The 26,708-nt window shown below is 48.1% G+C and overlaps 1 protein-coding gene across 2 annotated transcripts in view; it reads left to right on the forward strand.

Annotated features, from left to right (window-relative positions):
• Nucleotides 1-26,708, forward strand: part of LOC134980841 (zinc finger protein 354C-like) — a 55,633-nt gene that overhangs the window by 19,643 nt on the left and 9,282 nt on the right. For both annotated transcript variants that reach the window (XM_063947827.1, XM_063947826.1), the window contains exon 4: nucleotides 3,228-3,329. In XM_063947827.1, coding sequence (XP_063803897.1) covers nucleotides 3,228-3,329 — 102 coding nt within the window. The remainder of the gene's footprint in view (nucleotides 1-3,227; nucleotides 3,330-26,708) is intronic.

Genomic DNA, 26,708 nt, shown 5'->3' on the forward strand with positions numbered 1-26,708 from the left:
TCAGCCTCATCTTTGTATGCAGAACCAGAATGCGAGGAATCCTCATCCTCCGACGAGTCCCCATCTGAAACACGTGTAGACTGTGATTTACCTTCCCCCAGGCCTTTCAGCCTGTTTTTGTTGAAAGGTTGCAGATTCCTGGACTGGATGTGATAAAACCCAGGGAGAATGTTGCATGTAAGGGTGAATAGGGTAACCTATCCCTGGTATAGGAGCTGAGCTATCCGCTCAGCTATATTGGATAATGTCTGTGCAAAAGCAGCCCATGGGGGTAAGATTTGAACCTGTGCCTGCCTTTGATTATTCAGGAGGCTTTGATGAAAGCTAAAACAATTTGCACATAATCCATTTTGAACCAGATCCTGAGAGGTTAACCCAGCTTTGCAGGACAAACATGAAATCAGTGTTGGTGCTGCTGTGGAGAGTGTATCCTCCTCACCCTTGCCTCTCCTAGACTTAGTAAACAAATCACACACCTGTATGGTATTAGCTACACAATTTGTGACTGAAATCACTTTAAAGCTTGTCAAAGTGACATACAATCCGATCCCTCCCTGACTTGCACCAGCATTGTAGATTGGTATTATACACAGAAACTGACAAGAAATAGTAAAGTAGGCAATCACACTAGCAATTACTCACAAGTTATACATTAGTATAGTCAATATGAGCACATATTCAACTACAGATACATTTCAGGTATGTAGGAAAAACATATTACTGCATTACCTTTTACAGATGGGTCCACTGTTATCTTGGCTAGTTTGCTGCGCCTAGGCACAACATGGTTTATTAACATAAACCCTTCAACTATTGTTCTCAGCTGCAATACAATACAGAGAACAATACAGCAGGGGATTAAATCATTACAGCAGGGGATTAAGTCAGACTGCCCAATCTCAGTTAATCCTATTAAAGGTCAAGATAAACATGAACCCATCTGTATATAGGACTTTTAACGTATTCAGTCGCACAGCGAAAGAAACGGCAGCAATAGTTTATAGACTCATATGCATCAGGCACCTATCCAACTACTCGTACCCAATGGTAGGTAGAGATTTAGGGGGTCATCACGAGTTGATCGTAGCTGTGCTAAATTTAGCACATGAACTCAGAACTGCGGGGGGACGCCCAGCACAGGGCTAGTCCGCCCCGCAGGTCAGTGCCGCCCCCCTTCCCCCGCAGAAGTGCAAAGGCATCGCACAGCGGCGATGCCTTTGCACTTTAAGAGTAGCTCCCGGCCAGCGCAGCTTTAGCGTGCTGGCCGGGAGCTACTCATCGCTCCCTGGCCCGCAGTGGCTGCGTGAGACGTCACGCTGCCGCTGTAGGCCACTCCCTGCACGGTCCGGCCACGCATGAATGACCCCCTTAGTGTTGCATCACCTGGCTCAGGAGAGTGGGATACATGGAGATTTCATCCAGCTTCCAGGATCGATCAATACGTTAGTGGACGCTGAGTGGATCCAGACGCATATAGTGAACACAAACGCCCAGTGAACCCAACATTCAACACAGATGCCCAAGTGAACACCGATGCACCAGTCACACAGCTGCCTATGCTGTGACTGGGTCCCTTTTGATGCACAGCGTCTCAGACGGAAGCGGGAAATTAGTTCATGGTGGGAAACTGATCATGAGCCGGGGGGAGGGGCGACAAGGAACATCTTACTCCCCACTGCTGACTTCAACCCCCAGGGATCCCAGCCTCACACTAATCCTTGGAGCTTATGATCCCTGGGGCCTAGCGCTGGTCTACCCGAGGTGGCAGACGTGTCAGCGACTGTTTGGTAGGCTCCATCCCGAAAAGAGTGCGGCTGTGTCTCGCATCTCCCCAGCTAAGCGGAACCAGCGCCTTACCTTCTCCCCGTGCTCCGGCCACAGCCTGATAACGTCTGCTGGAATTGCTAGTACATCCTACACAGATGCCCACCAAAACAGCACTGTACACGTGGGTAAGCCTTGTCGCGACCTGGCGGGGAGTTGTTGGAGCGACTCTTTATAAGATACGTATAAGACTCTTTTTAGAAAGATCGCTCAAAAAGAATAAAACTATAAAAATAAAATAAACTTATGGCTGCTAAAAACCAGCAGCCCATTGACCATGGTCCGGCTCCTGCTGCACCAAACAAAATACTGAATTGCCTGAACCAGGAGACGGGGACAGGCCCGTTGCATTCTGGGAGGCCGAAAGCTTTGATCGTTAGTGCCAATCCGCTGACGCTACCTCATATCCCAATGTTTATCCTGTGGATAGTCTGTGGACCCTGCAGGAGAAATAAATGTTGGCGCCCCTTGATGGGATAAACTTCTTAAAGGGACAGTGCACGCCGAAGGCATGCGCCACAAAAAGGGGTGTGGTTTCACAAGAAAAGAGCATGGCCACGCACTTGTACAGAGCAAGAGTGAGTGACTGGGAGATAGTGAGTAACTGGGGGAGGCAGGGGTGACGGGGAGTTAATGGGTGACTGGTGTGAGGCAGGGGTGACGGGGAGATAGTGACAAGGAACACTGGGACAGATGTATTAAGCCTGCAGAAGTGATAAAGCAGTGATAAGTGGAAGGTGATAATGCATCAGCCAATCAGCTCCTAACTGTCATTTGTCAAACCAGTAATTATTGGCTGGTGTGCTTTCACCTTCCACTAATCACTTCCTTATCACCTGTCCAGGCTTAATACATCTGGCTCATTGTACAGACAAGACCAGAGGCACACACACCCCTCATCACCGGGTGTAGTAGGGTATGCAGGCGGCCGGGCTCCCGGCGACCAGCATACCGACTCCGGAATCCCGACAGCCGGCATACCGACAGCTGGGCGAGCGCAAATGAGACCCTTGCGGGCTCGCTGCGGGCACGGTGGCACGCTATCTATTCTCCCTCCAGGGGGTTCGTGGACCCCCAAGAGGGAGAAAAAGTGTCGGTATGCCGGGTGGCGGGATTCCGGCGCCGGGATCCCGACAGCCGGCAACCTGAAGACCACCCCTCATCACCACATGCTGCACTCTTTCCCTCCCCCTGTTCCAGGGCATCCGAAGTTTGTGCATATACATGTGTTTAGGGCAGACTAGATGGGTCAAGTGGTTCTTATCTGCCGTCAAAATGCTATGTTTCTGATCTATTAAGGGTGGTTTTAACAACAAATGTACACAAATGATTTGGGAGAAGATGAAAGCAACACAAATATACTGTATGATATGAATTATTAAAACTTTACGAATTGTTTCCAGGTACGCTGTGTCTGAAGCCTGAATTAATATCATTAATTGAAAATGGGCTGGATCCATGTTTTGCTGTGTTGAATACAGAAATACACAAAGACTTATCAAGAGGTAATTCAGCATCCAAAATTGTTTGCTACTGAACATAAAAAATAGTTTTCTAACCTAAGCAATATGACATGAATGGCTTTTCACTTAAGAGACACTCAGAAACTATTTTTTGGTGGTGTGCGCTTTTAGACATATATTAGTGTAATTCCAAAACCATTAACATTTTCCAGTGTCTTTTGATTCTGCTTTGTTTGTTTGGTTTCAGTCTGAAAATAGTTTGTGATCATGAGCATTTCTCATACGTTCTAGAGGATGCTGGGGTCACATCAAGAACCGTGGGGTATAGATGGGATCCGCAGGAGACATGGGCACTTTAAGACTTTCAAAGGGTGTGAACTGGCTCCTCCCTCTATGCCCCTCCTCCAGATTCCAGTTTAGAATCTGTACCCAGTGAGACTGGATGCACTCTGAGGAGCTCTACTGAGTTTCTCTGAAAAAGACTTTTATGTTAGGTTTTTTTATTTTCAGGGAGTACTGCTGGCAACAGTCTCCCTGCTTCGTGGGACTTAGGGGAGAGAAGTCAGACCTACTTCTGTGAGTTTAAAGGCTCTGCTTCTTTGGCTACAGGACACCATTAGCTCCTGAGGGTCTGATCGCTAGGTACGCCTAGATGCTCGTTCCCAGAGCCCGCTGTCACCCCCCTTGCAGAGCCAGAAGACAGGTGAGCAGAAGAAGAAAAGAAGACTTCAGTGACGGCTTCTGAGGTACCGCAGCGCTCGCACGCTGCGCGCCATGCTTCCACACACAGCGGCACTACAGGGTGCAGGGCGCAGGGGGGGCGCCATGGGCAGCATATATGACCTTTATAAGTAACTGGCAAGAGCGGACATAGTGCCAGGGCACTGTCCGGACCCCCGCCAGTATAAAAATTTATTTGAAAAGAGCGGGTTTGAAACGGGCCATTACGGGGGCTGAGCTTAGCCCTCACAGCACACAGCCCGGCGCCATTTTCTCTACACAAGGCTGCAGAGACATCAGGGTGAAAAACGGGGGGGGGGGGGGGGGGGGGCACACAGTTATTTTGGTGCATTATATGTTAATTATAAAAGCGCTGCATGTCTGGGGCATTTTCAGTGGTGTTTCAGATCGGGATTGAGCGCTGGGGTGTGAGCTGGCAATAACTCCCTCTGTGTCCTTCTGACAGGCTTTACTGTGGGTCTGTCCCCTATAGGCCTAGTGTGTCTGTGGGTGTTGGGTGCACGTGTGTTGGCATGTCTGAGGCGGAGTGCTCTTCCCAGGAGGAGACTATGTTAGGGACATAAACGGCTGTGGGAGTGACCCTGTCGGCACCGCCGACACCTGATTGGGTGAATGTTTTGGGTGCTTTGAATGCTAATGTGGCTCTGATAAATAAGAGATTGGATAAATATGAGTCTCAGAACCAGGCATGGAAGAAATCCGTAGAGGATGTGTTGTTACAAGTCCAGACCCCCTCGGGGTCACAAAAACGTTCATTTGCCCAGCTGGCAGACACGGATACCGACACGGACACTGACTCAAGTGTCGACTATAGTGATGCCAGATTAGATCCAAAACTGGCTAAGAGCATTCAGTACGTGATTGTGGCAATAAAAGAAGTATTACATATCACTGAGGACTCTGCTGTTCCTGATACTAGGGTCTGTATGGATAAAGGAAAGAAACCTGAGGTAACGTTTCCTCCCTCTCATGAACTGAACACGCTTTGTGAAAAGGTTTGGGAAAATCCTGACAAAAAGTTTCAGATTCCCAAAAGGATTCCAGTGGCGTATCCGTTTCCCTCTGGGGATAGGAAAAAATGGGAGTCACCCCCCCCCCCCCCATTGTGGACAAAGCTCTATCACGGCTGTCCAAAAAGGTGGCTCTTCCGTCCCCTGACACGGCAGCCCTAAAGGAACCTGCGGATCATAGGCAGGAAAATGCATTGAAATCCATTTATGTCACCACGGGTACGCTACTCAGACCAGCCATTGCTTCTGCGTGGGTGAGTAGCGCTATCGAAAAATGGGCAGATAACTTGTCATCTGAAATAGATATCCTGGATAGGGATAGCATTCTTTTGACACTAGGTTATATCAGGGACGCTGCAGTCTACCTAAAGGAAGCTGCGAGGGATATTGGCCTCTTGGGATCAAGGGCCAATGCCATGGCAGTCTCAACTAGGAGAGCATTGTGGATTCATCAATGGAATGCTGATACTCACTCTAAGAAAGCTATGGAGTCTCTGCCGTATAAAGGTGGTGTATTGTTTGGTGACGGCGTCGCTGATTTGGTATCTACGGCTACCGCGGGTAAGTCATAATTTTTACCTTATGTGCCTGCACCACAAAAGAAAGCACACCACTATCAGATGCAGTCCTTTCGGCCCAATAAATACAGAAAAGGCCAAAGGTCTTCCTTCCTTGCTACTAGAGGAAAGGGAAAAGGTAAACGATCACCGCCCGTGGCCAGTTCCCAGGAGCAGAAGTCCTCCCCGGCTTCTGCCAAATCCACCGCATGACGCTGGGGCTCCTCTGCGGGAGTCTGCACCGGTGGGGGCACGTCTCAAGCTCTTCAGTCAGTTCTGGGCTCGTTCGGCCCTGGACCCATGGGTTTTAGAAATAGTGTCCCAGGGGTACAAACTGGAGTTTCAAGACGTTCCCCCTCACCGATTTTTCAAATCGGCCTTACCAGCTTCTCTTCCGGACAGGGAGGTGGTATGCGCCGCAATACAAAAATTGTGTCACAATCAAGTCATTGTCAGGGTTCCCCCATCGCAACAGGGAGAAGGCTTTTTTTCGAGCCTGTTCGTGGTCCCGAAGCCAGACGGCTCAGTCAGACCAATCCTGAACCTCAAATCCCTAAATTTCTACCTAAGAAAATTCAAATTCAAGATGGCATCTCTCCGGGCAGTGATCTCCAGTCTGGAGGAGGGGGATTTTATGGTGTCGGTAGACATAAAATATGCCTACTTACATGTTCCCATTTATCCTCCACATCAGGCTTACCTGATGCAGTTCAGGATTGTCATTACCAATTTCAGACGTTGCCGTTTGGTCTGTCCACGGCTCCGAGGATTTTCACCAAAGTAATGGCCGAAATGATGGTTCTCCTGCGCAAGCAAGGAGTCAAAATTATCCCGTACTTGGACGATCTCCTGATAAAGGCGAGATCCTAGGACCAATTACTGCAGAACATTACGCTCTCCCTGACAATTCTGCAGCAACATGGTTGGCTCCTAAACTTGCCAAAGTCACAGTTGGTTCCGACGAGACGGCTATCTTTCTTGGGAATGATTCTGGACACAGAATTACAGAGTTTTTCTTCCAGTGGAAAAGGCTATGGAAATTCAGAACCTGGTCAAACAATTTCTGAAATCAGCAAAAGTATCGATCCATCAATGCACTCGGTTGCTGGGGAAGATGGTGGCGGCCTACGAAGCCATTCAGTTTGGCAGATTCCATGCCAGAGTGTTTCAGTGGGACCTGTTGGACAAGTGGTCCGGGTCCCATCTGCACATGCACCGAAGGATAATCCTGTCTTCCAAGACCAAAATCTCACTCCTGTGGTGGCTCTAGGAGCTCTCATCTCCTAGAGGGACGCAGGTTCGGGATCCGGGACTGGATCTTAGTGACCATGGATGCGAGTCTCCGAGGCTGGGGAGCAGTGACACAGGGGGAAAGCTTCCAGGGAAGATGGTCAAGCCAGGAAATTTGTCTACACACAAACGTTCTGGAGCTAAGGGCCATTTACAACGGCCTTCTGCAAGTGGAACATCTTCGCAATCGGTCCGTCTTGATTCAGTCGGACAACATAACAGCAGTAGCGTACATAAACCGCCAGGGGGGAACAAAGAGCAGAGCGGCAATGGCAGAGGCCACAAAGGTTCTCCGCTTGATGGAAAGGCATACAAGCGCTCTGTCAGCGATCTTCATTCCAGGAGTGGACAACTGGGAAGCAGACTTCCTCAGCAGACACGATCTCCATCCAGGAGAGTGGGGTCTTCATCAAGAGGTCTTTGCAGAAGTGACGAGTCTTTGGGGAATTCCTCAAATAGACGTGATGGCGTCTCGCCTCAACAAGAAACTTCAGAGATATTGTTCCAGGTCGAGAGACCCTCAAGGAATATCAGTGGACGCCCTAGTGACACCGTGGGTGTTTCGGTTGGTGTATGTGTTTCCTCCTCTTCCACTCGTTCCAAAAGTAATAAAGATCATAAGAAGAACAAAGGTTCAAGTGATCCTCATTGTCCAGACTGGCCAAGGAGGGCTTGGTATCCAGATCTTCGGGAATTACTTATAGGAGATCCCTGGCCTCTTCCTCTGAGGGAGGATCTGTTACAGCAAGGGCCGTGCGTGTTCCAAGACTTACCACAACTTCGTTTGACGGCTTGGCGGTTGAACGCCGGTTCCTAGCCCGAAAGGGTATTCCCAAGGAAGTCATCCCCACTCTTATTCAGGCCAGGAAAGGAGTAACGTCTAAACATGACCACCGTATTTGGAGAAAATACGTGTCTTGGTGTGAATCCAGTAATGCTCCTACGGATTTCAGTTAGGACGTTTTCTCCATTTTCTACAAGTTGGTGTGGATGCGGGCCTAAAGTTGGTCTCAATTAAAGTACAAATTTCAGCCTTATCGGTTTTCTTCCAAAAACAATTGGCCTCCCTTCCAGAAGTTCAGACTTTTGTGAAAGGCGTGTTACACATCCAACCTCCCTTTGTGCCCCCAGTGGCACCGTGGGATCTTAACGTGGTGTTGCAGTTCCTTCAATCTCATTGGTTTGAACCTTTACAGAAGGTAGAGTTGAAATTCCTCACTTGGAAAGTGGTCATGCTGTTGGCCTTGGCATCCGCAAGGTGGGTGTCTGAATTAGCGGCCTTGTCTCACAAGAGCCCTTATTTGATCTTTCATGAAGATAGAGCAGAGTTGAGGACTCGTCAGCAATTTCTGCCGAAAGTGGTTTTGTCGTTCCACTTGAACCAACCTATTGTGGTGCCAGTGGCTACTGATGCCTTGCTGGAATGGAAGTTTCTCGATGTAGTCAGAGCTTTGAAAATTTATGTCACCAGAACGGCTCAGGCTCTGTTTGTCCTGTATGCTCACAACAAGATTGGGGCTCCTGCTTCCAAGCAGACTATTGCGCGCTGGATCTGTCATATGATTCAGCATGCTCATTCTATTGCTGGATTGCCGTTACCGAAATCGGTGAAGGCCCATTCTACCAGAAAGGTAGGCTCGTCCTGGACGGCTGCCCGGGGGGTCTCTGCATTACAACTTTGCAGAGCGGCTACTTGCTCGGGTTCAAACACCTTTGCGAAGTTCTACAAGTTTGATACCCTGGCTGATGAGGACCTCATGTTTGGTCAATCGGTGCTGCAGAGTCATCCGCACTCTCCCGCCCGTTCTAGAGCTTTGGTATAACCCCATGGTTCTTGATGTGACCCCAGCATTCTCTAGGACGTATGAGAAAATAGGTTTTTAATACCTACCGGTAAATAATTTTCTCTTAGTCCCTAGAGTAGGGGTGGGCAAAATACGGCCCGCGGGCCGGATGCGGCCCGCAAACCAATCCTGCCCGGCCCACTGCCTCCCAACAGGGAGCAATGACAAGCGTCCCGACCGGCTGAGCTGCTTGTCATTGCTCTGCACTGCAGTTCCTCCAAGCTGCCAGCGGCGCCTCTCTCCCCTGCTACTGCTGCTGCTGCGTTGTAGCAGCCTCCTCCAGAGTCCCCAGTGACAACGGCTGTGTTCAGCCGAGAAGGGGGCGGGGCTACACGGGACCTCAGGGGGCGGAGCTACACGGGACAAGAGCCAGACTGCTACAGATCCATCCTTCCTGTCACTGCCAGCCAGATCAGTAAGTTAATGGGAAAAGTGAAAGAAAGTGTGTGTGTGTGTGTGTGTGTGATAGTGTGCATATATTTGTGTGTGCGGGCAGGGGCGTCAGACTGTTTTTAGGTTTGGGGGAGAGATCTTTAGCTCTCGCTGTACTAGCCCCTCCCGTGTTCTGTCACTATGTCCCCCCCCCCCCCCCGTGTTCTGTCACTGTGTCACCCCCCCGTGTTCTGTCACTGTGTCACCCCCCGTGTTCTGTCACCGTGTCACCCCCACCGTGTTCGGTCACCGTGTCACCACCGTGTTCTGTCACCGTGTCACCCCCGTGTTCTGTCACTATGTCACACCCCCGTGTTCTGTCACTATGTCACACCCCCCGTGTTCTGTCACTGTGTCACCTCCCAGTGTTCTGTCACTGTGTCACACCCCCCGTGTTCTGTCACTGTGTCACCTCCCCGTGTTCTGTCGCTGTCAACCCCACCATGTTCTGTCACCATGTCACCCCCCCGTGTTCTGTCACTGTCACCCCCACCGTGTTCTGTCACCCCCCCTCCCCGTGTTCTTTCACTGTGTCACACCCCCCGTGTTCTGTCACCGTGTCACCCATCCGTATTCTGTCACTGTCACCCCCACCGTGTTCTGTCACTGTGTCACACCCCCCGTGTTCTGTCACTGTCACCCCCCTCCCCATGTTCTGTCACCGTGTCACCCCCACCATGTTCTGTCACTGTCACCCCCCCTCCCCGTGTTCTTTCACTGTGTCACACCCCCCGTGTTCTGTCACCGTGTCACACATCCGTGTTCTGTCACTGTCACCCCCCCCTCCCCGTGTTCTGTCACCGTGTCATCCCCCCCTCCCCGTGTTCTGTCACCGTGTCATCCCCACCGTGTTCTGTCACCGTGTCACACACCCGTGTTCTGTCACTGTCACCCCCCCTCCCCGTGTTCAGTCAGTGTGTCACACCCCCCATGTTCTGTCACCGTGTCACCCCCAGCGTGTTCTGTCACTGTGTCATCCCCCCCCGTATTCTGTCACCCCCACCGTGTTCTGTCACCGTGTCACCCCCACCGTGTTCTGTCACCGTGTCACCCCCACCGTGTTCTGTCACCGTGTCACCCCCACCGTGTTCTGTCACCGTGTCACCCCCACCGTATTCTGTCACCGTGTCACACCTTTCCCCAGGGTCCATAAGACACTGGATAATTTGCTTGCTGCACGATAATTATCCTAAATAAAATGTTAATGTGTTAAAAGGTTCTCTACCTGCCGTAATGTGTGTAAAAGGGGCTCTACCTGGTGTAATGTGTGTAAGTGGCGCTGTGTGGCGCAATTTGAATAATGGAGACTATTGTGCAGCCTAATATGAATCTGTATTATTTTTTGCCCACACCCCTTCCATATGAAGCCACGTCCCTATATTTTTGGCAAGTGGGGCAAGCTGCTATTTTGTATGTGGCCCTCGGATACTGACAGGAAATGTCAAGTGGCCCCTCAGCTGAAATAATTGCCCACCCCTGCCCTAGAGGATGCTCAGCGCCCGTCCCAGTGCGTACTGTATCTGCAGTTTTTTGTTACGTTTCAACACATGTTGTGTTACGTTTTTAGTCAGCCTGTTGCTGACGTTGTTCATGCCGCTGACTTGCGTTATGTTGAATGCCATGTTGTACTGCGTGCTTGAGGTGTGAGCTGGTATGTATCTCACCTTAGTTTAACAATAAATCCTTTTCCTCGAAATGTCTGTCTCCCTGGGCACAGTTCCTATAACTGGAGTCTGAAGGAGGGGCATAGAGGGAGGAGCCAGTTCACACCCTTTGAAAGTCTTACAGTGCCCATGTCTCCTGCGGATCCCGTCTATACCCCATGGTTCTTGATGTGACCCCAGCATCCTCTACGGACTAAGAGAAAAGGATTTACCGATAGGTATTAAAATCCTATTTTTTCTCTTCTGTTTATTAGGGTCCACAAACTTGCATATGGCCAAAACATATGGCTTGGGGTTCAAGCTACAGTTACTACTTTAACATTTTAGGAATACCATGTGTATATGCCAGCACGTAAAATATGTTTTAAGAATGATTACCTTCAGTGCTGCTTGACTATCTTTGTAGCAGGGGAGATCCAAAGCAGCATCTCTAAAGTTTTTGATTAGAATCTGTGGGGAGAATAATTGTTTTTGGGTGCCCGGCAGGACCTGTTCAATTGTGTGCCAAAGTGGAGCCAAAGGGGATTGTTGGAAGTCCATGAGTGTCAGGACCCTGCTACAGATGCATCATTCTACATCTAGCCTCAATATGCCTGGTGCAAGTGATCCAGCAGGTCCTGTGCAACTCTGCAAGCGTTCAGCGTCTTTTTCTTTTTGCGAAAAATGCATCTTAGTCGCAATGTTATGTAAAATGGGAAAAGAAAAAAAAAATTCAAGAGGCAGTATATTGAATATATAATTTTTAATGATGTTGAGACATGATCCTGAACGGAGTTTTGTGAGACGTGTGTATAATACTTTGTATAGTGTTATGTGCACAAATTATTCTTTATCTTAGCAATGGACGGATGAACTGTGTGCGACCTGAGTAGTCAGAAGGATCATGTGTCAGTGGAGCACCTAATGTCATCCTTACTACTGTTATTTTATAAGTGTTTTGAACCTCCTTACAAAGTAATGGAACATATGCACACAGTGATTACAAGTGAAGCAAAATGGAGAGAAAACAACTTATTCCTCTTACGTCCTAGAGGATGCTGGGGTCCACATTAGTCCATGGGGTATAGACGGGTCCACTAGGAGCCATTGGCACTTTAAGAGTTTGAGAGGGTGGGCTGGCTCCTCCCTCTATGCCCCTCCTACCAGACTCCGTTTAGAAAATGTGCCCGGAGGAGCCGGTCACAGCTAGGGGAGCTCTCCAGAGTTTCTCTAGTAAAGTTTATTTTTAGAGTTTATTATTTTACAGGGAGGCTGCTGGCACTATCTCTGCTGACAGGACACTGAGCTCCTGAGGGTGATGTTCGTTAGCCGCCCTAGGCGACCGCTCACTCCCGCAGCATGCCGCCACCCCTTACAGAGCCAGAAGATCAGTAGCGAGTAAGTCACCGGCCCCCCTGGCAAGCGGGAAGCCAGTGTGATGATGGCGGCAACAGGGTATGGAGAGCAGTGCTAACTGCGCTCCGGGGCTCAGCGGTACATAGTGCGGCGCTGTGAGGGGCGCCCTGAGCCAGCGCCTAAACCCTACACTGACCTCCAAGCCTGTCAGGGTCCCCGGATCGCTGCCAGCACAATGCACAATTCCTCAGGTTAATATAATCTTCAGAAGAGCGGGAAGACGGCATCATTAAGGGGGCGGAGCTTCTCGGAGAGGACCCCGCAGCGTTCAGCGCCATTTTCCTGCCTGCAGAAGCGCTGTCAGTGAAAGCAAGTCCCTCCCATGTCAACTCCAGCTATCTCTAACAGTACCAGTGGGTTGTAGAAGGGGGGGGGGAGGCTGTATACAGGCTGTGTAACCTATCAAGGTGGGGGTCTCCCCTTACCTTGAAAGCGCTGTGTGTGGGTTGGATCCAATCTCTGTGTCTCTCTTGCCATTCTTGGGGGTGAAACTCAGTCTAACCTCCCGTGTGTGTGTGTGGAGTGTTTGGGGTCTCATTTTAGCTTGTCTAGGGACTCTGTGTCATATGCTGCAGAGGATTTGTCCTCTCAGGATGATCTCATTCCAGGTAATCAGGATTGCGCTGTTTTAGTGCAGATACCAGCAAGGGAGCCTGAATGGTTTTCCTCTTTTAAATCTATGATGGCTGAGATTTCTACTAGGGTTGCACAGAATGAATCTGCAACTCAGGTTTTACAGAACTCTTGTCAGTTTGGTCCGGTTCTGTTACCTCAGGGCCTACCTCTGTAGGTTCCCATAAATGTGCTCTTGCCCAGATTATGCAAGATGACACGGATACCGATTCTGATACGGCGGATGGTGATGGGGATGTGCTCAAGGCGACCGCATCGCTTGCTAAAGGGCTGCAGTTGATGATAGTCTATTAGGGATGTATTGAATATTACTGATACAACACCTGAGCCGGTTGAGGAGGCTTACTTCACAGACAGTAAGAAAGCTTCGCTAACCTTCCCGGCATCCAAAGAATTGAATGCTATCTTTGAAAAAGCGTGGGAAAATCCGGAGTAAAAATTTCAGATACCTAAAAGGGTTCTGGTTGCTTTTTCCTTTCCTGAGGAGGATAGTAAAAAATGTTATAACCAACCCATAGTTGACGCATCTGTATCCAGACTCTCAAAAAAGGTGGTTTTGCCGGTTCCAGGATCTACCGTCTTAAAGGAGCCGGCAGATCGCAAAGTTGATGCTACGCTCAAATCCATATACACGGTTTCAGGGGCGATACTACGTCCTACTATTGCCTGTGCATGGATTTTGAAAGCTATAGTAAAGTGGTCGGGCACGTTACTAGAGGATTTGGATACAATGGATAAAAGTGACGTTGATTTGTTTTTACGTAACATTCAGGATTCTGCAGGATTTGTGGTGGAATCCATGAAGGACCTGGGTTCAATGACTGCAGGAATTTCTTCCATGCAGGTCTCAGCTCGCAGATGACTGTGGCTGCGCCAGTGGTCTGCTGACACGGAATCCAGAAAAGGTGTGAAGAGCCTACTCTACACAGGTCAGGCTCTCTTTGGGGAAGCGTTGGATGTGTGGATTTCCACGGCTACAGCGTGTAAGTCACCCTTTTTTCCCTCCGCTGCACCTGCTACGAAGAAACCTTTTTCTTCAGCTGCTTCAGTCCTTTCGGGTTACTAAAGCAAGAAAGGCCAAACCATCCAACACCAACTTTAGAGGAGGTCGACCAAAATCCAAGAAACTTGCTGCTGCGGGTTCCCAGGAACAGAAACCTGCTTCAGGTATGCCGAAGTCCTCAGCATGACGGGGGACCGCGCAGCCTGGAGGTAGGGCCGGTGGGGGCGAGACTTAGACATTTCACTCATGTCTGGGTGTCGTCCGGCCTGGATCCCTGGGTACAAGATATTGTGTCCCAGGGGTAGCGGCTGAAATTTCAAGATCTCCCTCCGCACCGGTTCTTCAAATCAGGTTTGCCGGCAGACAGGGCTATCCTACAGCCATTCAGAAGTTGGTGGAGGCACGAGTTATTGAACCGGTTCCTCCACAGATGCAAAATAAGGGTTACTATTCGAACCTTTTCGTGGTACCGAAACCGGATGGTTCGGTCAGGCCCATTCTGATCTTAAAATAACTAAACCCCTTTCTGAGGGAGTCCAAGTTCAAAATGGAGTCTCTAAGGGCGGTGATATCAGGTCTGGAGGAGGGGGAATTCCTGGTATCCCTGGATATCAAGGATGCGTACCTCCCACGTTCCGATTTGGCTACCGCATCAAGCTTATCTCTGATTCGCACTGTTGAACTGTCACTATCAGTTCCAGGCCCTGCTAATCGGCCTCTCCACAGCGCCGAGGGTATTCAAGGTGATGGTGAAAATTACGGTTCTCCTCCGCAGACATGTGGTGAACATAATTCCATATCTGGACGATCTACTGAAACATGCATCGTCCAGGAAGAAGCTGTTACAGTCCATTCTTCTCACGACCCACCTGCTCAGGAAACACTGTTGGATCCTGAATCTTCCAAAATCACATTTGGAACCAACCAGGAGGTTGTCCTTTCTGGGAATGATCCTCGACACGGAAGTGCAGAGGGTGTTTCTTCCAGAAGAAAAAGTGTTGGTGATACAAACAATGGTCCGGGATGTCCTGAAGCCAGCCCGGGTTTCGTTTCAACAGTGCATTCGCCTTCTGGGGAAGATGGTAGCCTCTTACGAGGCTCTGCAGTACGGGAGGTTTCATGCTCAGTCCTTCCAACTGGATCTCCTAGACAAGTGGTCGGCATCTCATCTACATATACACCAGAGAATACATCTGTCACCAAAGGCCAGGATTTCACTCCTCTGGTGGTTGCAACTGCCTCACCTTCTGGAGGGCCGCAGGTTCGGGATTCAGTACTGGATCCATCTAACCATGGATGCAAGTCTTCGGGCTGGGGCTCAGTCACTCAAGGGGAGACCTTCCAAGGAAGGTGGTCAAGTCTGGAGGCCGGCCTGCCGATAAACATTCTGGAACTAAGAGCCGTCTACAACAGTCTTCTCCAAGCGGCCCATATTCTGAGAAATCGGGCCATTCAAGTGCAGTCGGACAATGTAACGACAGTGGCTTACATAAACTGACAGGGTGGAACGAAGAGCAGAGCTGCAATGTCAGAGGCAACAAGAATCATCCTCTGGGCAGAAAAACACGCGTTGGCGCTGTCAGCAATCTTCATTCCGGGAGTAGACAACTGGGAAGCACACTTCCTCAACAGACACGATCTCCATCCAGGAGAGTGGGGTCTCCATCTGGAGGTGTTCAAGGAGGTAACAGATCTTTGGGGAGTACCTCAAATAGATATGATGGCCTCTCGTCTCAGCAAGAAGCTTCGGCGATATTGTTCCAGGTCGAGGGACCCGCAAGCAGTGGCGGTGGACGCCCTAGTGACTCCATGGGTTTTCCAGTCGGTGTACGTGTTTCCACCACTCCCACTCATTCCAAGAGTGCTAAAGATCATAAGGAGAACAAGGGTTCAAGCGATCCTTATTGCTCCAGACTGGCCAAGAAGGTTTTGGTACGCGGATCTTCTGGATCTACTGCTGGACAGCCGAAGCCTCTTCCTCTTTGGGAGGACCTGCTGCAGCAGGGGCCGTTCGCCTATCAAGACTTACCACGGCTGCGTTTGACGGCATGGAAGTTGAACGCCAGATACTAGCTCGGAAGGGCATTCCGAACAAGGTTATTCCTACCCTGATACAGGCCAGGAAAGGAGTAACGTCTAAACATTACTATCGTATTTGGAAAATGGAACGTTTTCTCCTCTTCCTGCAGGCAGGTGTGGATATGGGAATGAGGTTGGGATCCATAAAGATCCAGATTTCTGCCCTATCCATTTTCTTCCAGAAACAGTTGGCTGCCCTCCCTGAGGTTCAGACTTTTTTGAAGGGAGTTCTGCACATCCAGCCATCTTTGTACTGCCTACGGCGCCCTGGGATCTTAACGAGGTGTTGCAGTTCCTCCAGTCAGACTGGTATGAGCCTCTACAGGAGGTTGATGTCAAGTTTCTCACGTGGAAGGTTGTCACTTTGTTGGCCTTAGCTTCTGCTAGACGTATGTCGGAGTTAGGGGGCTTTGTCATGTAAAAGCCCATACTTAATCTTCCATGAAGATAGAGCTGAGCTTCGGACACGTCAGCAGTTTCTTCCGAAGGTTGTGTCGGCATTTCATATCAACCAACCTATTGTGGTGCCAGTTCCGAAAGGGTGGAACGAAGAGCAGGGTGGCGATGTCAGAGGTCACCAGAATACTCCTCTGGACGGAAAAGCACGCGTTGGCGCTGTCAGCCATCTTCATTCCGGGAGTAGACAACTGGGAAGCAGACTTCCTCAGCAGACACGATCTCCATCTGGGAGAGTGGGGCCTCCACCTGGAGGTCTTAAAGGAGGTAACAGATCTTTGGGGTCTACCCCAAATAGACATGATGGCCTCTCGTCTCAACAATAATCTTCGGCGTTATTGTTCCAGGTCGAGGGACCCTCAGGCAGTGGCGGTGGACGCCCTGCTGTTGTGGGTGTTCCAGTCAGTGTACGTGTTTCCACCACTTCCACTCATCCCAAGAATCTTAAAGCTCATAAGGAGAACAAGGGTTAAAGCGATCCTCATTGCCCCAGACTGGCCAAGGCGCGCTTGGTACGTGGACCTTCTGGATCTACTGCAAGAAGAGCCGAGGCCTCTTCCTCTTCGGGAGGACCTGCTGCAACAGGGTCCATTCATCTATCAAGACTTACCGCGGCTGTGTTTGACAGCATGGAAGTTGAGCGCCTGATTCTTGCTCGGAAGGGTATTCCGAAAGAAGTGATTCCTACCCTCATACAGGCTAGGAAAGGGGTAACGTTTAAACATTACCATCGTATTTGGAAGAAATATGTCTCTTGGTGTGAGTCCAGGAAGTTTCCTGCGGTGGAATTTCAACTGGGACATTTCCTCCTCTTCCTGCAGGCAGGAGTGGATATGGGGCTGAGGTTGGGATCTGTGAAGGTCCAGATTTCAGCCCTGCCCATTTCCATTCAGAAACGATTGGCTGCCCTCCCGGAGGTTCAGACCCTTTTGAAGGGTGACAATGCTAAATTCCCTTGTCGTATAAACAACCTTTTATGAAGTCTAAGAACACTGTACGCTGTTTACTTAAGAAGTACCGTAATGGTACGCTAGTTGCGTAACGATCGCTCAGCCGTAGGCGAGACGCTCAAGCGTCACGTTCGCTCACGGCCCAGTGATCACAGGACACGTTATTGGCTATGACTAGAGTAGTGATTCGCTATGGCGTAGCGGACGCTCGAGACCACGAGGAGATCACCAGCGGCGCAGACGCTCACAACGCTATACCTTTATGTCTAAACCTTATACCAATGAAATACACGGAATACCTTAATGTGAATACAGGGTGTAAGTGCAACCTTGTGTTACCTGACTAACTACAAAGCTGCTTGAGCGTCACCGACGCTCAAGTGAACACTTAACACTATAGGAAATACACAGATACTGGTTTAGGGTCCAAAGCCTATTAACTGTATTATATCTAATATACTTGTAAAAGGGGATAACAGTACAAATGATACACTACAATATAACAGAGACTTCCTAACCAAAATACAATACTATCTAATACAATACAATACTAGTCTAGGGGAGATACGAGAGAAAGAGAAGGGAAAGAGAGAGAGAGAGAGACGGAGAGAGATGAGAGAAATTGGCTCACAGAAAGACAATGATTACGGAGAGAAACTTACGCACAGGGTAAACGATCGCATGCGCCTGGACATCCAGCACCCGATTTTCAGCAATGAGAACCGTTGAAGAGTGAGAGCTGGATGTGGTCGGCCTGCCTATTTATGCCCCACACACAATGCAATCTCATAGTCCCTACAATCCCATTGTCCATTGGATGAAGGAATTCGACCCTGTATCACAACAAAAGGTCATAGGTTGATTCATACAGGTGGGCTGTGACGATTTCCAACAGCTCAGGTGGGTGGGAAACTAGGTTTCCCGCCGCATACCTGAGTATGAGTAAATAATAGAAATGGACATAAACTTCTTATGTCCATAACTATTCGCACGAGCGATTAATACGCTCCAAACCAACACCGGAATATTGCTAATTAAATACTCTTCCGATGGGTACCAAACACTGCTGTATGATTCCTGTTAGACCCTTCGTACAATACAAAGAGGGATTACTTTAAACAGGGACCTTCTATATTAACCAAACTTTCAGAAACTATCAAAGGGATCATGATCTATAAACTACATTAATTGTGAAAATATGTAACGAATGAGTCGCACGCTACGACTACATAAACTCTACCGTAAATACGCATACCGCGCCTGCGAGTGCACGCTATTGCGGGTATGCGCCTTCACGGGAGAGCGTACGCATGCGCAGCACGGACCAGTGTGCGGTGCAAATATGGCAACGTGTATGGGGATATTTTTCTGACTTTGACAGTCCACCCTTTGGCAGTCAATAATAACTGCCACCTTCTAAAACATTTCAAAAGGAGAAAAATATATGTCAGGGGTTAATTCATTTCCATGGTTGGGTGAGGGAGGAGAGAGGAGTAGGTGTGAAGAGGGTATGACCTAGTGTGATAGCAGAAGCATGTGTGTATGAGTCCATGTTTGGAGGGTCATGTATCATCGTGCCGTACGTGTTGTAAATCAAGCTTCGAGGTATTGCGAAGTATACATTTGAATTCCTTCTTATCCTGTGGTACAGGTCTGTGGATGGGCTGTCAAACTTTACCGAGCTCTTTTCGGATTTTGAACAAAATGGGGAGCACATTTTAGTTGATGATACATGAATGGGGGAGGTATGTGGTTGCTGATATCTGTGCCTGTATTCCCTATCGTCTATGTGTGTCATTACCTGAGGGTTGTAGAGATGAAGATAAAGAACACTTATGGAAAATGCAATGATATTCTATGTCAGGGAAATGTACATCTGTCGTCGAAGTTGTGTTCGGTATCTGTTGAGAGTCGTCTTCTTTGCGCTGTATTGCTCCTTGGGCATGAGCAAATAGCTTTGTCAGAGCCATCGGATTTACAAAAAATGTTGGGCTAGCGTGAGTTTAAATGTACTAGGGAAACTGGGGATCCATGGCAAAGTTCATCAAGTGTCCATATCATAGGTAGTCAAAACTTCATCTTTGGTGCTTGTCTGTTGTCTGTATAGCGTCTCGTCAACTTCCTCGTCCAAGGGGGTCTTTGTATCTTGGAGAAAAGCAGAAAAACAGGTGAAAGAAACGGACCGTATAATCGCATTTTCATCCCATCCTGGTTTCTATCATTGGGTCATAAATCAAATCCAGGTTAATTACAGTTTCCTCACTCCTCAAGCTCATCACTCTTGTACTTTGTTTGCACCTCATTAAAGCCTGCCCGCATCTAGATATCAATCCAATCGATATAACGACACCTAAAATACATAGGAGAAACTTTCCAACATCCATTATGACTCCTTGAGCCCAGTCTCCTAAACCGGAGAACCAATTTCGCGGGTTCAACCATGACACCCAACCAGTCAGCTCATTTCCTACAGCAGCAAGGGTGAGATTGTGTTTCCGACGAAATTCCCACTTCAATTGGAGAATATCATCCATCTTTTGGTCTATGACCTCTACCGGATCCTCGGTGCTATTCGTGATATAAGTGCAACACTTTATGCCGTACTGTGTTGCCAATGTAACACAATATCCGCCTGTTACTGCTGTAAGATAATTAAGAACCATCCTATGCTGAACTAGTTCTGTTTTATAAGCTTGAAGTTCTCTTCCAGTGTATCTAAACGTGTCATCATACATTTCAGTGATATTATCTAACAAATTGGCGAGTGCGGAAATGTATCTATAATTCATCACTCCTCGAGCGGTGCGAGTGAAATCTAACGCTACCAGAACCTGAATCCCGGTGGATTCATGGATAAGATCAGAGGCCGGATGCTCTAACCTTTCCGACAGTTGTCTTTTAACTCGGTGCTCGTAATGAGTGTGAGTATAAGGAGCTTGGGCACCACGGTGTATGTCTTTCATTTTGTCATGTGTAACAGTCATCACTTCAGGCAATACTTTTCCAATATAACACAATCCTTCAGAGTTTGGGGCAAGCCACTTGTACGCCTTTCTCCCGCATATGAAATATGCATCATCGGGGAGAACATATGGGACGGAGAAGGACATGACCATGTTACAAACCTTCCAGGTGAAATCTCCTGACCCTAATTCTTCCATCTGCCTAATGCACGTATCAGTTTGTACGATATGTGCACAGTATCCTGGTGATACCTCTCCAACTCTAGTAATCCTATTTCCTAAGGTATATCGATACCGAAAAGATTTTCCTCTACTGGCTATGTGGCGTACCAGCTCTGTATCTGTAGGCATTCTATCTGCTCTGTGTGAAAAGGTCATGGTAAGGTTGCTCCATGACACTTCCCAATTTCCCGGTTTTCTGGGATTGGAGATGTTGAAACATAAGAGGGACCTATCCACATGGTATTGGTGGAGCTTCAAACTAGGAGGGCTGGAGATGTTAAACCTCCGGTCCACCGGTCTCCCACCATTTAGCTCAAGTACCTCCCCTAACGTTAAAGGAAATGGTACTAGCCCTGATTTGCTGTGACCCTGAGGTACTTGAGAGCATACCCAACAATCTGTTTGGTTTAACACGTTACCCACTAAGGAGTGATAGTCACTCAATGGATGCCGGTCCATATGGATATTAAACCTAGATTGGCATTTCTTTATGCATCCATCTTCAACCAGATTATCACAGAGCCTACAGATACAATTTTCTTCAGCTAACAATCCATCACAATTTCTTCTATCGGATCGTTTTCTGATACTCGCCTTTGCTTGTTGGTTTGGTTGATCTTGGAAAACTACGCCTCCATCATCATAATCGGAACCCATTCCAGAACCTCTCTCGACCTCTATGGTACTCTCGCCGGAACAGACTGCTCTGGTCAACATCATGGTTAACATCAAAATCCGGATCACAGTCTCTTGGGGCAAGTCCATCTTTGAGGAGGAAATAGAGAAGAATGAGAAGGGGGAAAAAGAAATTTCAAGGAAGAGGGGATGGGAAGTGGAGGAAAACAATAAAAGGGAGAAGGGAGTCAACAACTGCTTTCGGTCTTCAAGGCTCAGGTGCCGCCTCAGTCCTCCTGGAACAGACACTCCAGTGATACAACCTCTACCGTCTGTTCCTTATCACGGGACCTCTCTGGATCAGCAACCTTTTTGCAGTGGGATGAATGGACCCAAGTCTCTCTTTCAGCAACCTTCAATGCTGTGGTGCTAGTCAATAAGACCTGGTATGGTCCTTCCCATCTATCAATAAGACAACCTGAGCGTAGAAAATTTCGTATCATTACATAATCCCCAGGTTCAATGTCATGACAATTACTATCTGGTAAATCAGGAATCACCAACTTCAGATTATCATTTTGATTCCTCAACTGCTTACTCATGTTAATCAAGTATTTTACAGTTACTTCATTGTTACATTTCAAATCATCCTGGGGGTTAATCATGACATGCGGTTGTCGACCAAACAAGATTTCAAAAGGAGACAGATTAAGAGGGGACCTGGGAGTGGTTCTGATGCTATACAAAACAATGGGTAAAGCTTCTGGCCACGTCAATCCTGTCTCTGCCATTACTTTACTCAATTTATTTTTAATAGTGCTGTTCACTCTTTCGACCTTCGCGCTCGCCTGTGGACGGTACGGAGTGTGCAGCTTGCTATCAATTCCCATCAACTTACACATTCCTTGAAAGACATCACCTGTAAAATGGGTACCCCTATCACTTTCAATGATTCTAGGGATACCATATCTACATACAAATTCCTGCACAATTTTCTTAGCGGTAAACATAGCGGTATTTGTAGCTGCTGGGAAAGCTTCGACCCAATTCGAGAAAACATCTATACAAACAAGTACATATTTCAAATTTCGACATGGGGGTAATTGAATGAAGTCGATTTGTATTACCTGGAAAGGGCCGCCGGCAGGTGGGATATGGGATGGTTCTGTAGGTATTGCCTTTCCAATATTCTTTCTCAGACAGGTAAGGCATGACATTGCTCTTTTACTCGCATGAGAGGAGAATCCTGGGGCGCACCAGTATGCTCTTACCAATTTGCACATCCCCTCCTTGCCTAGATGAGTCAGCCCGTGAGCTGCTTCAGCCAGACATGGAAGGTATGCCCTGGGGGCCACTGGTTTACCATGTCCATCCGTCCAGAGCCCGGAGGACTCCTGGCCATATCCCTTTGCCTTCCAGACTGCTCTTTCCTGTGTGGAACACAAATTCTGCATCTCACACAACTTCTGTGTGTTGATGGTATTAAATACCATCAGTTGTGTGGTGTCTGTCTGTATGGGGGTAGCAGCTGCAAGCTTTGCGGCTTCGTCTGCTCGGCTGTTACCAAGGGATATTGGGTCTTGGCTATATGTATGTGCTTTACATTTGATAACAGCCACTCTGTCGGGTTCCTGTATCGCTGTTAGAAGCCTTTTTATATATGCTGCATGCGCTATCGGTGTACCAGCTGCCGTCATGAAATTTCTGAGCCGCCATAGGGCTCCGAAATCATGTACTACCCCGAAGGCGTATCTAGAATCGGTGTAGATATTGGCTGACTTACCCTTAGCCAATTCACATGCTCTGGTTAGGGCGACCAGTTCAGCAACCTGGGCTGAGTGAGGTGGGCCTAGCGGTTCCGCTTCTATGGTGCCTTGGTCATCTACGACTGCGTATCCAGTACACAAGTCTCCCGAGTCTGACTGTCTATGACAACTACCGTCCGTGTAGAACGTTAGTTCTGCATCTTCCAGTGGATTGTCACTGATGTCAGGCCTTGCGGTAAAATTTTGGGTCAAATATTCCATACAATCATGTGTATCTCCCTTTGCATTAAATCCTCCTTCCCCATCACTCTCACCTTCCACCCTTTGTGTCTGACCAGGCACACCTGGGAGAAATGTTGCAGGATTTAATGCACTGCATCTCCTTATGGTGATGTTTACTGGGGCCATTAATGCCAATTCCCATCTTGTAAACCTTGCTGATGAGACGTGTCTGGTTTGGGCAGAATTCAATAAGGCAGATACCGCATGCGGTGTATGGATTGTGAGGTTGTGGCCTAGCACGACATCTTCGCTTTTTGTCACTAGTAATGCTATCGCCGCAACGCTACGCAAGCATGTGGGGAGGGATCGCGCTACCGTGTCTAGCTGGGCGCTGTAGTATGCGACTGGCCTGCTGGCGTCACCGTGTTTTTGGGTTAGTACACCTGCTGCGCACCCAGCACTTTCTGTTCCGTATAGTTCAAAGGGTTTCCCATAGTCTGGCATACCTAGTGCTGGTGCCTGCGTTAGGCACTGTTTGAGTCTCTCAAATGCTGTTTCGGATTCGTCTGTATGCGAAATCCGGTCAGGTTTGTTTGAAGAGACCATTTCCTGCAAAGGTAACGCCAATATGGAAAACCCTGGGATCCAATTACGGCAATACCCACACATTCCTAAAAACGTCCTGATCTGTTGCTGGGTTTGTGGCAGTGTCATGTCTCTAATGGCTTGGATTCTATCAGCGGTCAGGTGTCTCAGTCCTTGTGTTAGACAGTGTCTCAAATATTTTACCTTAGTTTGGCATAATTGTAACTTGTCTTTGGAAACCTTGTGACCTGTGTCTGAAAGATGAAACAGGAGCTGTTTCGTATCCTTCAGAGATGCTTCCAGTGAATCTGAACACAGTAATAAATCGTCCACATACTGTATCAATACTGATCCACTCTCTGGTTGGAAAGACTGTAAACAATCATGCAAAGCCTGAGAAAATATACTTGGACTATCTATGAAACCTTGGGGTAGCCGAGTCCACGTGTATTGGACTCCTCTGTATGTGAATGCAAACAAATATTGGCTGTCAGGGTGCAGAGGTACCGAAAAGAAAGCGGAGCAGAGGTCAATAACAGTGAAAAATTTGGCAGTGGGAGGAATTTGCATTAGGATGACAGCTGGATTAGGCACTACGGGGAACTGACTCTCAACTATTTTGTTAATCCCCCTTAGATCCTGCACTAGCCTGTAACCCCTCCCCCCACTCTTTTTAACAGGGAAGATGGGACTATTGGCTGTGCTGGACGTTCTTACCAGAATGCCCTGTTGCAGCAAGCGTTCTATTACTGGGAAAACTCCTAACTCCACCTCTGGCTTCAGAGGATACTGTGGGATTTTTGGAGCTATCCTACCATCTTTTACTTGTACAATTACTGGAGCTACGTTTGCCATTAATCCAGTGTCCTGTCCATCTTTTGTCCAAAGTGACTCTGGTATCTGAGATGTCATCTCTTCTACTTGGGATGGGTTCCTATTTGTCATAATGGAATGTGACATTAATTTTGATGGGGAGTCTAACATGTCTCGTACCTCCTGAGCGTGATTCTCAGGTATGTCCAAGAATACACCTTCAGGAGTACAATAAATGACGCAACCCATTTTACATAGTAAGTCTCTACCCAGGAGATTAGTTGGTGCCGATGCAGCCAGCAAAAAGGAATGCTTGGTATGCAAAGGCCCTATTGTAATCTCGGCTGGTTTGCTAACAGGGTAGTGCTGGACTACTCCTGTTACTCCCATGGCTGGAATTGTCCTACCAGTGGTTCTCATGCCCACTGTCGAATTTATCACTGACTTGGCCGCCCCTGTGTCTACAAGAAAGTTTAAAGTTTTACCAGCTACATTGATTGCAATCTCTGGTTCGCTTCCAAGACTGGCAATCAATTTAACTGGCTGCAGATTACAGGTGTGGCCACACCCCTATTGGGTATGCTGACCTCCCTGAATCCCATTGGCAGCAACTACTTGTGGGGGAGTTAGCTGGGAACTACCAGAGGCCTGCCAGTCTCTGTTCGGGGGATATCTTTTTGTTTCCCCTGTATGTGGCTCAAAACTCCGCCTCTGTGGACCCTGCTCCCAATGTCGTGTGTTGTGTTGTTGTCTAGGGGGTTGAAAAGATCTTTGTACATTCTTTGTTCTACATTCTCGTGCAAAGTGTCCCGGTCTGTTACAAGAAAAACATGTTATTACACTTGCCTTACCCACAGGATTCGGTGGTACATACGCAGGCTGCCTTGTGGTCAGCGCCTGTATACTTACGGACATCAACTTATCACTTTGCGACTCCCTTTGTCTAGTGATGTTTTTGTCGTGATCAACAGCAGCCTCTCTCAATGTGGACACTGACAGACCTCGCCAACATGGTTGTGTGGTCTGTACCCTAGCTTTTAATGTTTCTTTCAAACCATCCATCAGTACAGATACTGCTACTTCTTGATGGTTTGGGTTGGTCTTAATGTCTTCTATACCAGTGTATTTTGCCATTTCTGATAGTGCCCGGTGGAAATATTCTGCTGCCGTTTCGGACTCCTTTTGCTTAATGGAAAATATTTTATTCCATTTAACAACGGCTGGGAAATACTCCTTTAGCTGTAAATTTATCCTTTTTACATTATCCTGGTCGTACACATCTGTAAGCGGTACATCTTTATCTAGTCCACAATCAGCCAAGAATTTAACTGAGTCGACATTGGAAGGTAAGCAAGCTCTTAGCACTATCTGCCAATCCTTATTATTGGGCTCTAAAGTGTTTCCTAGATCCCTGATGTATTTTTGGCTTGCCACTAAATCTTTTCTGGGGTCTGGGAATTCAGACACTATGGTCCTCAATTCCATTCTAGTGAACGGGCAATACATGGCAATGTTCCTGACGGGTGTGGCTCCTGATGCATCTGTTTTCCCATTGGGAACTACTATCACCTTTACAGGAGCAATTCTAACAGCCTCTTCCTGTATAGATTCTACAGCTTGTTGTGGTACAATTGTTTCAGTGTAATGCATGGTGCCGTACTTACCCGTTGACACGACCTCACCTATCCCTCCGCTAGGGGCCTTAACTAATCTCGTGGGTGGTGCAGTTCCTACTGTGGTTTCTGATATGGTGGCCGCTAGAGAGAGCGCTGAAATTGTTGCCGAATCTTCTTCTTGATCACACTCCTGAGGAAGGTTCAAAACAGGGTACATCTTGCACGGGTTAATACTTGCATGAGTTATTTGGTTAACATCATTAACATTTACAGGGTTACTAAGAGTTTGTGTTTTACAACCCAGTGCGTTTCTCTCCGTAATCAACTTCTCTCCTGCAATGTATGGTGGAGGTGGAGCTGTGGCTATCAGCTTCCTGACTGCCCCAGATCCCGCCGCCAGAGCCAAACCTCTCTGTATCTCACCTTCCTGGTGCCATAACTGTAAGTAATCATGATGCTGAATTCGTCTCTTTGATGATTTTACGAGACATATCCTCCTCCTTAAATTTTGTAACACGTCTGGACTGAAGCTACCTATTCTTGGGAATTTGTCCCTGTCTTGTAC

The sequence above is a fragment of the Pseudophryne corroboree genome, chromosome 12, assembly GCF_028390025.1.
Source record: "Pseudophryne corroboree isolate aPseCor3 chromosome 12, aPseCor3.hap2, whole genome shotgun sequence".
NCBI lineage: Eukaryota > Metazoa > Chordata > Amphibia > Anura > Myobatrachidae > Pseudophryne > Pseudophryne corroboree.